We start from the raw sequence: 12,279 nt of genomic DNA, 5'->3' as shown, positions 1-12,279 counted from the left end.
GCACTGTACCATGTGCTGATATTGTCCATATGAAAGGGGATGCTGTTTTTGATTTTTGCTGTTGTTGTATAATGTGTACTCAGCAAACTGCTATTTTGTATTGGACTCAAGCAGGGGTGTCAAACTGAAATACACAGTGGGCCGAAATAAAGAAATTGATACAAGTCAATGGCCAGATGGGTTCAACGTTTATTGAAAACATATTGAAAGAACCTTCGTGCACATATTGAACCTGGAACTAACGAGGCCTAGAGAGTATTAGCTATAAAACAACATTAATTATGAAATAAAAATGATAAATAATACATAAATAAATACAAATACAAATAATACAATCTGTTTCATTAATTGCTTATGGTTCTATCTGCAGTTTCTCCAGAGTAATTGCAATTGAAAACATTTTCTACAGGCAAACAGCCAAAAATAATTTACTTCAAAGAAAAATCAGATGTCTTGTAGTGGTAAGAGAAAGAAAATGCAAAAATGAAACTACATTAAAAACCGAAAATGCGTCAATGCACCGTTTGCTGCTCTGTGATGCTCACTGATCTGAAGCAGACACTTGGTGTCTCATCTTGGATACAAGTTCATCAATGTCTGGGGTCAGGCTCTGAGCTGAGGAAATCCTCAGGATTGAGTGAACAGGGTGTCCGCGGGTCCTTAAAAAGTCTTAAAAAGTCTTAAATTGCTTTTCCTAAAAATAAGGCCTTAAGAAGTCTTAAATTGTCTTAAATTCAGATTGGATTGGTCTTAAATTTTTTGGGTGTCATGGCCAGGGGTTTTCTTGGGTCAAAATGGGTCTTCGGTGCTCCCAAAAAATATGTTGGCCTCCTTGTACCGTCTATTCGTGCAGGTCGGGCTGTTGAGTGATCAGCAGCTGTCACTTCAATTAAATAAATCAAAAGTAAGCAGAAGAGGAGTCGTACACAATAACCTTATACAAGTTAACACAATTATTTCAGCAGTGCAACAAAATAGGTCTATTAAATGTGGTCTCCTAAATATTCGATCTCTGTCATCTAAAGCTGTGTTACTGAATGATTTAATATCAGATAATCACATTGATTTATGTTGCCTAACTGAAACCTGGCTGAGCCATGAAGAATATGTCTGCCTGAATGAATCGACTCCTCCAAGTCATATTAATACTCACATTCCTCGAGGCACCGGTCGAGGAGGTGGAGTAGCAGCCATCTTTGAATCGAGCCTATTAATTAATCCTCAACCAAAATTACACTACACCTCATTTGAAAGCCTTGTTCTTAGTCTTTCACATCCAACCTGGAAAACACTACAGCCAAAACCAAAACCGATAAAGTTATTATTGTTGGAGATTTTAATATCCATGTGGATGTTGATAATGATTGCCTTAGTGCTGCATTCATCTCCTTGTTGGACTCGATTGGCTTCTGTCAGAGAGTACAGAAACCCACTCACAGCTTTGGCCACACGCTTGATCTTGTTCTTACTTATGGCGTTGACATTGAGCATTTGAACGTCTTCCCACAGAATCCTCTTCTGTCAGACCACAACCTCATAACTTTTGAATTTATACTACCGGAGTGTACCCCGTTAGTCAAAAGTTTCTACACTAGATGTCTAACTGATAGTGCTGTAGCTAAATTTAAAGAAGCGATTCCTTCTGTATTTGATACGATACCACGTCTCAATATAACAGAGGACTCCTGGTCTAACTTTAGTCCGTCCCAGATTGATCATCTTGTTGACAGTGCCATAGGCTCTCTGAGAATGACACTGGACTCGATAGCCCCTCTGAAGAAGAAGACAGTGAGGAAGAGGAGGTTTGCTCCTGGTATAACCCTCAGACCCGCAAACTGAAGCAACGTCACGAAAGCTTGAACGATATGGCGCTCAACTAATCTCAAGAATCTCGCTTAGTTTGGCGAGATAGTCTTAAAACATATAAGAAGGCCCTCCGTAATGCCAGAGCAGCCTATTACTCATCAATAATAGAAAAATAAAACAACCCCAGGTTTCTCTTCAGCACTGTAGCCAGGCTGACAGAGAGTCACAGCTCTGTGGAGCCGAGCATTCTATAAACCTTAGTGGTAATGACTTTATGAACTTCTTTAATGAAAAGATTTTAACTATTAGGGACAAGATTAATAATCTTGCCCATAACCAGTGCCAATCTGTTCTCAAGTGGAATGGCCTTGGAAACCGCTGTATGCCCTGGTGTATATTTGGAGGATTTTCTCCTATCAACCGTGACCAATTATTTTCAACGGTTTCTACTTCAACACGCCTACCTGTCTCTTGGACCCCATCCCGACGAGGCTGCTTAAAGACGTTTTGCCTTTAATTGGCGGCTCTCTATTAGATATTATCAATGTGTCTCTGCTAACAGGCCACGCATCACACCCTTCAAGGTGGCTGTTATTAAACCTCTCCTGAAGAAGCCCACCTGGATCCAGAGGTATTGGCTAACCACAGATCGATGACTCACCTCCCCTTCCTCACGAAGATCCACGAGAAAGTGGTCGCAAATCAGGCGAGCGACTTTCTACATCATAATAGTTTATTTGAGAAATTTCAATCAGGATTTAGAAAACACCACACCACCGAGACGCCTCTGGTGAAAGTTTCAAATGACCTCTTAATGGCAGCAGATAAAGGACTCTCTCTGTCCTGGTCTTGTTAGACCTTAGTGCTGCATTCGACACCATTGACCATGACATCCTGTTACTAAGACTGGGGCAGTCGATTACATTTCAGGCACGGCACTAATTTGGTTTAAATCCTATTTATCAGATCGATCTCAGTTTGTATTTGTAAACGATGACGCCGATAACCACCAACGTTAATCACGGAGTTCCACAAGGTTCTGTGCTTGGACCAATTTTATTTACCTTATACATGCTTCCTTTGGGCAATATTATCAGGAAACACTCCATAAACTTTCATTGTTATGCAGATGACACTCAACTATATTTATCGATAAACCAGAGGAGAGCAACCAACTCTGTAAAATTCAAGCATGTCTTAAAGACATAAAACATGGATGACCTGCAACTTTGATGTTAAACTCAGACAAAACCAAGTAATTTTAATCGGCCCTGAGCACCTCAGAGATCAATTATCTGGTGATGTGGATTCTGTAGACGGCATTGCCTCTGGCATCCAACACCACTGTAAAGAATCTTGGCGTTATCTTTGATCGACTTGTCCTTTAACTCCCACGTAAAGCAAATCTCAAGGACTGCATTCTTTCATCTACGTAATATTTCAAAAATCAGGCACATCTTGTCTCAAAAGATGCAGAAAAATTGGTTCACGCTCGTTACTTGAGACTGGATTACTGCAACTCCTTATTAGCAGGCTGCTCTAATAAATCTCTTAGGTCCCTCCAGTTGATCCAGAATGCTGCAGCTCGTGTTCTCACTAAAACTAAGAAAAGAGATCACATCACTCCTGCACTAGCTGCTCTGCACTGGCTCCCAGTAAAATCAAGAATCACTTTTAAAATTCTTCTTAACCTACAAAGCCTTGATTGGTGATGCTCCATCATATCTTAAGGAGCTTGTCGCACCATATTGCCCCACTAGAGAGCTACGCTCACTAAATGCGGGACTACTTGTAGTTCCTAGAGTCTTAAAAAGTAGAATGGGAGCTAGAGCCTTTAGTTATCAAGCTCCTCTTTATGGAACCAGCTTCCAATTTCAGTCCGGGAGGCAGACACAGTCACCTCGCTTAAGAGTAGACTTAAGACCTTCCTCTTGACAGAGTTTATAGTTAGGGCTGAATCAGGTTTGCCCTGGTCCAGCCCCTTGATATGCTGCTATAGGCTTATAGCTGCCGGGGACGCTTTTAGGATGCACTGAGTACCCATCTCCTCTTTTTCTCTCCTTAAGGATGAATTTTCATCTCTCAATCACACGTTACTAACTCTGCTTTCTCCCGAAGTCCTTTTGACTTTACGCCTCATGGGGTCATCGGACCCTATGAGACGGCATAGATCCTATCTGCCTGATGGATCGCCTGGGTCGTGGAATTCCTGCTCATGACTACGCCACTGTCCTGTTGAGACTCCCCACCTCCTCCCCACCGCCATCTGCCTGATGGATCGTGGAGGTCTCCATCGTGGAATATGCCTACTATGAACTATTCATACACTCTGTCATATTCATTGAATGTATTTTAACTCTAAATCTGTCCTTCTGTACACATTACATCTATTGCATCTGTCCATCCTAGGAGAGGGATCCTCCTCTGTTGCTCTCCTCCAGGTTTCTTCCCTTTTTTTCCCCCTGAAGGGTTATTTGGGAGTTTTTCCTGGTCCGATGTGAGGTTTTGGGGCAGGGATGTCTATGTGTACAGATTGTAAAGCACTCCGAGACAAATTTGTAATTTGTGAAATTGGGCTATACAAATAAACTGAATTGAATTGAATTGAACAGGCTTTAAAAAAAAACGTTCTGGAATCAATTAACCACAGACTTGTTTGATATGTTGTAAACTGTACAACATTGATGTTGAAATTCTATCATGAGTTCAGGAGAAATTGTTGGGTTTTGAGGAAGGCTTTATCTTGGCGTTGAGTTTGTTGTATAAGGAATTTTTTTGTTTGGTAAAAGTTGTGTTGGGCTGAGTGGTCCAGTACATGTTCAGAGGGGCATTGTCCTATCTCTGGTTTCAGCTGATACTGATGAAATTAATGTGTTTGTTAGAGACCAGATGGGTAGTAGTTTGGATTTTATGAAAAAGAAATCAGCAAAAAGAGTGGAGTGTTGCAGGTTGAGCAAAGGGCAGACAAGGAAATTCCAAAGGTACCAGGAAACTTCCGCTGGGTAAGGCAGGGCATAACGATCTTGGGTTTTTGGAGTTTCAGTGTAAAAACTGGAAGGGTGTCATGGAGCGAGTGTTTGCCAAACTGTCCTAATGGAAATAGCTGCTGCCTCAGCTTTCCTATTGGTTGCCTCGATACTTTGGCACAGACTTACCTCTACCAAGAGGCCTGGTTCAAGGGATCCAGAGGGCAGTTGTGGATTTCTTCTGGTCAGGGCACCACTAGCAGAGATCAGCAATACCGTACAGGAGGGCGGACAGGGCCTGGTAAGCATTGCAGCACGTATCGCTAGGGATGGGTATCGTTTTTTTTTCTTTTCGGATATCGGTGCTAAACCAGTACTTTTAAAACGATACTGGTGCCTGAACCGATACTTATTTAAAAAAAAGAAGCACAAAATGACGATTGACAATGACGACATTAAAAACCTCTTCGGTCATATTCCCTGTAAAAGCCGTTCTCATGGCCGCACTGACAAAACATGGATATTAGACTGTCGTGCTCGTAGCTAGCTTAAACATGATTATAATGGCTAATTTATTATTTGTTGGCCTACTTTTATGAATGCAAGACTTGCAATCAACGTGACAGTACGAATCGAGTTGTGGCTGCTCTTGTCATCATTGGGGTTGGTTACCGAAAACCGGTGCCAATGTGTTTTTTGTCAGTGCGGCCATGGTAACGTCTTTTACAGGGAATATGGCCGAAGAGGTTTTTAATGTCCTCATTGTGCTTCTTTTTTTTTTTAAAGTATCGGTTCAGGCACCGCTTAGGCACCGGTATCATTTTAAAAGTACCAGTTTAACCGATACCCATCCCTAGTCATCATCGGTCTCCACGTTTTCAGGGGAGACCGGTCTCCCCATCGCGCACAGCCTGACTGATGTGCTCGGCACGGCTCACGCAGTCATTCACGGCGCATGCCTTCCTTTCAAAGTTAAATGATAGGCTATCGTAACTATTACTGTATCGGGTCTGTTATGAGGGAGGAGTGTGTGATTTGGGAGGAGTCTGTTATGGGGGAGGAGTGTGATGGGGGAGGAGTGTGTGATGGGGGAGGAGTGTGTGATGAGGGAGGTGTTTGTGATAGGGGAGGAGTGTTTGATAGGGAGGGGTGTGTTGTTGGGGAGGAGTCTGTGATTAGGGAGAAGTGTGTGATTGGGGAGGAGTGTTTTATTGGGCATGAGTCTGTTATTAGGAAGGATAGTGTGATGGGGGAGGAGTCTGTTATGGGGGAGGAGTGTGTGATGGGGGAGGAGTGTGTGATGGGGGAGGAGTGTGTGATGAGGGAGGTGTTTGTGATAGGGGAGGAGTGTTTGATAGGGAGGGGTGTGTTGTTGGGGAGGAGTCTGTGATTAGGGAGAAGTGTGTGATTGGGGAGGAGTGTTTTATTAGGCATGAGTCTGTTATTAGGAAGGATAGTGTGATGGGGGAGGAGTTTGTGATTCGGGAGGAGTCTGTTATTTTGGAGGTGTGTGTTATTGGGAAGGAGTGTGTTATTTGGGAGGAGTCTGTTATAAGGGAGGAGTTTGAGGTGGGGGAGGAGTGTGTTATTAAGGAGGAGTGTGTGATGGGGTAGGAATGTGATGGGGAAGGAGTGTGTTATGGGGGAGGATTGTGTGATTAGGGGGGAGTGTGTGATGGGGAGGAGTGTTTTATTGGGCAGGAGTCTGTTATTAGGGAGGAGTGTGTGATGGGGGAGGAGTCTGTTATTTGGACTGAGTGTGTTATTGGAAAGGAGTGCGTTATTGGGGAGGAGTCTGTGATGGGGGAGGAGTGTGTTATTAGGGAGGATTGTGTGATTGGGGAGGGGCGTGGTATGGGGGAGAAGTGTGTGATGGGGAGGGGTCTGTTATTAGGGAGGAGGGTGTGATGGGGAGGAGTGTGTTATGGAGGAGGAGTGTGTGATGGGGGGGGGATCTGTTATTAGGGAGGAGGGTGTGATGGAGGAGGAGTGTGTTATCAGGGAGGAGTGTGATGGGGAGGAGTGTGAGATGGTGAGGGGTCTGTTATTAAGGAGGAGTGTGTGATGGGGAGAAGTGTGTTATTGGGGAGGAGTCTGTTATTAGGGAGAAGTGTGTTTTGGGGGAGGAGTGTGTGATAGGGGAGGAGTGTTTGATAGGGAGGAGTGTGTTATGGGGGAGGAGTGTGTGAAGGGGGAGGAGTGTGTGATAGGGGAGGAGTGTTATTAGGGGGAAGTATGTTATGGGGGAGGAGTGTGAGATGGTGAGGGGTCTGTTATTCAGGAGGAGTGTGTGATGGGGGAGAAGTTAGTGATGGGGAGGAGTGTGTTATTTGGGAGGAGTGTGTTATGGGGGAGGGGTCTGTTATTAGGAAGGAGTGTGTGATGGGGGAGGAGTGTGTGATGGGGGAGGAGTGTGTGATGGGGGAGGAGTGTGTGATTGGGGAGGAGTGTTTTATTGGGCAGGTTCCTATGCAGGTTCCGATGCAGGTTCCGAAACGACCGGTTTTCAGTACCCAACCCTACGTATCGCAGCCTTAACGCAGTTAAGCTGGTGCATCTCAGAAAGACTTTTGTCACCCGACAAACTGAACTGCTCCATATAATAAACCAGACTGAGAACCAGGCTGGTAAAGGAAGTCTGTGTCTCCTTGCCAGAAGTCCTCAGAGTGTTTGTTGTCTGACTAATCGGATGATGTATAAGAGTCTGAAATAATACACCGTCTTCGATCAATGTTCCAGTCTTGGAAGACTTTTTTTTTTCTCTCTCTCTCTCTCTCTCTCTCTCTCTCTCTCTCTCTCTCTCTCTCTCTGAGTGGAAGGAGTGGTGAGCTTGTGGTTTAGGGTTTTCCTTTATTTAAAATAATGTTGTAAATAGAGTGTATTGTAAATTGTTGGTGTGTACACATAGGGGGTTTTAGTGTTACTTCTGTGTGTGGTCAATCAGCATGTGGTCGACTGCAAACAAACACATTAACAAAATGCATTTCACAGTTTATTAATGATACTTGAGCTTTAGTTATTCTGAGCGGCCGAACAAGTTTGTCAGAATGACCCGAAGGCAACACAAGGGTTAAAGCATGTCCACTTGTTGGGCCCGTGCTGGTAAGTTTGGCTTTTTAATATCCTTTCTGTGTATCATCTGTTTAGCTAAAGCCAGATCAAATCAAACATCTGGAAGGAATGATATCCAGACTTTACCAGATCCAGGATGCTGAGAAGCTAATGGACATAGTAATCTTCATTCCTGCAAAAAACGATACAACCAGTAACCCGAGTGCATGATGCCACTCTCCCATTCGCAGTCCGATAGGTATTCCTGGCTTGGGGTAAAGGTTTAAGCCAGTGGTCCCCAAACTACGGCCCGCGGGCCGGATCCGGCCCGCCTCCCCATTTGGACCGGCCCCCTGAACAATACCAGAGACGCGTTCCGATTTATTATTTTTTTGACCTGGCCCGCTGCCGTTGAGATTGCAGTGAGACGAGGAGAAAATGTGGAGTGTTGCTCTTCGCAATAGAACATCTTTGATGGGACGTTTCGCGTCTCGGCCAATCAGCGTTCAGATGTCCACAGCGTTTGGGAAGTTAGGTTAGCTTGGATGTTAGCCCACTACATCTGCTGCCGTCACGCTGCACGGTGTAGCGATACTAACAAAGTATCCGTACGTTAAAAACGATGTGATTTAGCATATTTTTAGGATCGATACTTCATAAAAAGAGCGATCAGAGCGCACGCGCTGCTTCGCTCCGTTAAATGCTGTCTGCACGCGCATGCACTGATAGCGAGTGGCGCGCGCATCCAGGATTTTTCCTGGGTCAAAATGAGTCTTCGGTGCTCTGAAAACAAAATGCTGCGCGCGCACTGTCTGCTCATGTAAATCGGCCTGTTGAGTGAGTGATCAGCAGCTGGCCGCTCGGTCCATTCGCGCACCTCACAATTGCGTATTGATCAGACAAGAAGACACGCTTATCAACTCCAGTGTTATCCCTACTATTATAACAGGGTGAAATCTCTACCCGCCACTCTATAATTCCCCCCCCCCCATATTTTTAGTATCGATACTACATTAAAAGAGCGATCAGAGCGCACGCGCTGCTCCGTTAAATGCTGTCTGCACGCGCACCACTCAGCCGTGATGCGCGCGCACAGGTGAGCACACTCTCACTTCTCACTAGCACCCCCCCCCCCGGCTGGCCCGCCATCAGACAAGGCAAACGTTATGTGGCCCTCACAGGAAAAAGTTTGGGGACCCCTGGTTTAAGCCCAATCATCTCCACTCCATCCTATCACAAGCCATGGTTCCCGGTTGGTGCTTGCAGCAGCTGGAGTGGGAGGCATCCCTCTCCTACCCCTAAAAACGTCTACGTCTAGCTGGAAAATAAATACAATATCCTTGCTCTCCATGATTTCCCTTCTCTGGCAACAGATTCCCAGCCTTTCCCACAATCCCACAATCCCACAATCTCACCTACCGCCCTGTGGGTTCGACAGCCCCCAGTACCGGCAGCCAGCCGTTCCCAAAACCTCCTCTCGTACCAAGGCTCGCCGCTCTATACATAAGAATTTCACAAACCGATTATACTTGTATAAAAGGGGATGTGACAATAAAAACTTGAAACTCTCTACACCGCTCTCTACACCGCTCTTTACACCGCTCTTCACGCGCTTGAGTCCCCCCTGAAAATCAAAAATATATTTATGCATTTCAATGTGGACTTGTCAATTTATTAGTGGATTTACAGTATATGTATTTATTTGTGGATTGCACTGCATGCGTTTGTGGATCGCTGCACTTGCACACCTATTTTTGAGACTCCTCTGGCGTTGCTCAATCTGTAAATGCGTTGTTTTTTTCAACATAGAACTATCTACAATATATATAAATCTACAATACATATAAATACATATACATATAAATCCAGAAACAAATAGACAAACCCACATGTAAAAGAAAAATCACAAATATATTTATGCATTTCTATTTATATAAATCAGAATTTATTTACGTGTACATCGGAATGTATTTGTGAATTGTTCTGCCTGCATTTGTTTATTTAATATATGTGTGAATTGTTCTGTGCGTATTTGTGAATCTTCGTGTTTTCATTCGCGAGTCTCTCTGTGTGCATTTGCAAATATTGAGACTGATTTGACCCCATAGGTTTCCCACACCAGTCTTAACAGGAGATCTCAATAAAAGCAGCAGGGATTGTGTTTTACACATTAAGCAGAGATGAGCCAACATAAACACATGGTTCTCAAGGACAGAATAACAGAGGTCTGTCCAGCATCTGGTTACACTCTCTCATTGCTCCTCTCAGACCAAACCAATCAATCAGATAGAAAAGAGCATGCTGCTTGACCTCAACCAACTGTCCTCCAAAGCTACTATGGCTGTTTGTGTGTCTTCTATGTTGTTGTATTGTATTATGTTATAACTGCTATGGATGCATTTGCTAAACAATATACTATTATCCAGACTTCACATGGCAGCCGATATTTGGATGTGAAACATTGCAGTAGCATTAAGTTGATCAAAAGAGAGCCCTCCATCATTGTCTGCTTCCATTCAGACTGGGACAACTCCATTTAATTGGATATGTGCATCTACGGCTGCCTGTATTCAAACCGGAAGCTTATACTACAAAGTAGGATTTGTTGGGGTTAACGAGGTAACTTCAGGGTTGACTCTGTGTTTTCAGACAACCTACGACAGAGGTTCACTTCTTACTGGGATAGATCACCATGGTTACTTACGCTGAACACCTTGTCCTACCATCAGTACCAATATTTGTCTTTTAACCATGATGACAAACATAAACAGGTTTAAGTAGTTAAGTTGCCTAATGCTGCGTTCACAACATGCGTGAGTTTACAAGGTGTGGTTTATCCCCTTCATTCGCTCCATACACTTCATTTTCACCTTAGAGGGGAAACGGTTATTATTTCCGCAATCCAACATTCAAGAAATAACCACGAGTTCTGCTTTTTACTTGTTGTGGACATCCTACAAACGCCGGAACATCTAACGCCCTCGTGTTTGGATTCATAACATCATCCAGCGCTACTGGATGATGTTATGAATCAACAATTCAACAACGGCGGAGCATCTCAACGCTGATTGGCTTTCACAACTTGACGTCAGACGTATTTTCCACCAAAGTTTAACTATTTCAACTTGAGGTGAATGAGGCGAATTTTTCGCTTCGCTCAATTCCGGCCATTCGTGGTTACTCCACGGAGCGGAGATTTCTTATGAAGCTAGCAAATTACAGTCAATATTGTGAACTCAACAAATTACCATAAGTTATTAGTTTAAAACATTTATTACGTAATTAGAAATTAGTTTTAACACATAACCTGCCAGAAATGCAATTTACAACAGAACTTAAATGCACAGTAATAATTGCAAATAATGGCCAGTAATGGCAGGTGAAATCATTAACTATGCTTCAGCAGCATTCTCAACTGCTCAAACTAATCAAGAATTGTTTCATATATGTATGTATGTATGTATATATATATATATATATATATTAATACATTGTCTAAACTATAATTTCTGCTTCTCAACTTTGACCTCTGTTTTGTACACAGATTTTAGGACACAAGGACTTGACATCCCCAACACAGCGATATATCGACAGCAAGGTGGTACGAACACAAACAGAGGGAGAGTGGCTGTCCTTTGACGTGACAGAGGCAGTGAATGAATGGCTAAACCACAGAGGTGAGTGTATAGTCCTCCAATCACTGCAGCACATTTCTCATAATTTATTGCATGTGCTACATTTTTGCATCCCCTTGTGGTGACCTTTGTTTCTCCAGACAGAAACAGTGGATTCAAGCTCAGCCTGCATTGCCCGTGCTGTACGTTTGTACCATCAAATAACTACATCATTCCCAACAAGAGTGAGGAGCTGGAGGCACGGTTTGCAGGTTAATTGATTAAGAAGATTCTTACAACATTTTGTTTCAAGATAATGTTGGTGATATTCTTTCTTGCAATTATTTCTAATAATCAATATACCTGTAATGATGACTCTAACATTACATTGCCACAGTCTGGCTTCAGTTCAACAACTCACTTTGTGTGTCTCCAAATCATCCCTACACATGGGCAAAAGTTTCCATATTGGTGCGCACATTCTCCTGTAAAGTTTCAGTTCAGTTCAGTTTACAAAGCCCGAAATTACAAATTTGCCTCAGAGGGCTTTACAATCTGTACACATACGACATCCCTGTTCCAGGACCTCACATCGGATCAGGTAAAACTCCCACAAAATAGAAAAAAACCCTTTCACAGATAAATAAGGGAAGAAACCTTCAGGAGAGCAACAGAGGAGGTTCCCTCTCCCCAGATGGAACCTCCTCTGTTGCTCTGTATTCTGTCATGTGTACAGAAGGAATCATTACAGAGTCACAACTCATTCAATGAGTATGACAGAATGTATGAACAGCCCTAACTATAAGTACTATCAAAGAGGAAAGTCTTTAGTCTACTCTACA

At 43.4% G+C, this 12,279-nt stretch overlaps 1 protein-coding gene across 2 annotated transcripts in view; it reads left to right on the top strand.

Moving 5' to 3' along the window:
• Window positions 1-12,279, top strand: part of tgfb2 (transforming growth factor, beta 2) — a 56,243-nt gene that overhangs the window by 40,267 nt on the left and 3,697 nt on the right. For both annotated transcript variants that reach the window (XM_056434482.1, XM_056434481.1), the window contains 2 exons: window positions 11,368-11,500; window positions 11,599-11,709. In XM_056434482.1, the coding sequence (XP_056290457.1) occupies window positions 11,368-11,500; window positions 11,599-11,709 (244 nt within the window). The remainder of the gene's footprint in view (window positions 1-11,367; window positions 11,501-11,598; window positions 11,710-12,279) is intronic.

This window comes from Pseudoliparis swirei, chromosome 16 (genome assembly GCF_029220125.1).
Source record: "Pseudoliparis swirei isolate HS2019 ecotype Mariana Trench chromosome 16, NWPU_hadal_v1, whole genome shotgun sequence".
NCBI classification, from domain to species: domain Eukaryota; kingdom Metazoa; phylum Chordata; class Actinopteri; order Perciformes; family Liparidae; genus Pseudoliparis; species Pseudoliparis swirei.
Note: the sequence above shows the minus strand (reverse complement) of the source record. Positions and strands in the feature narration are given on the sequence as shown.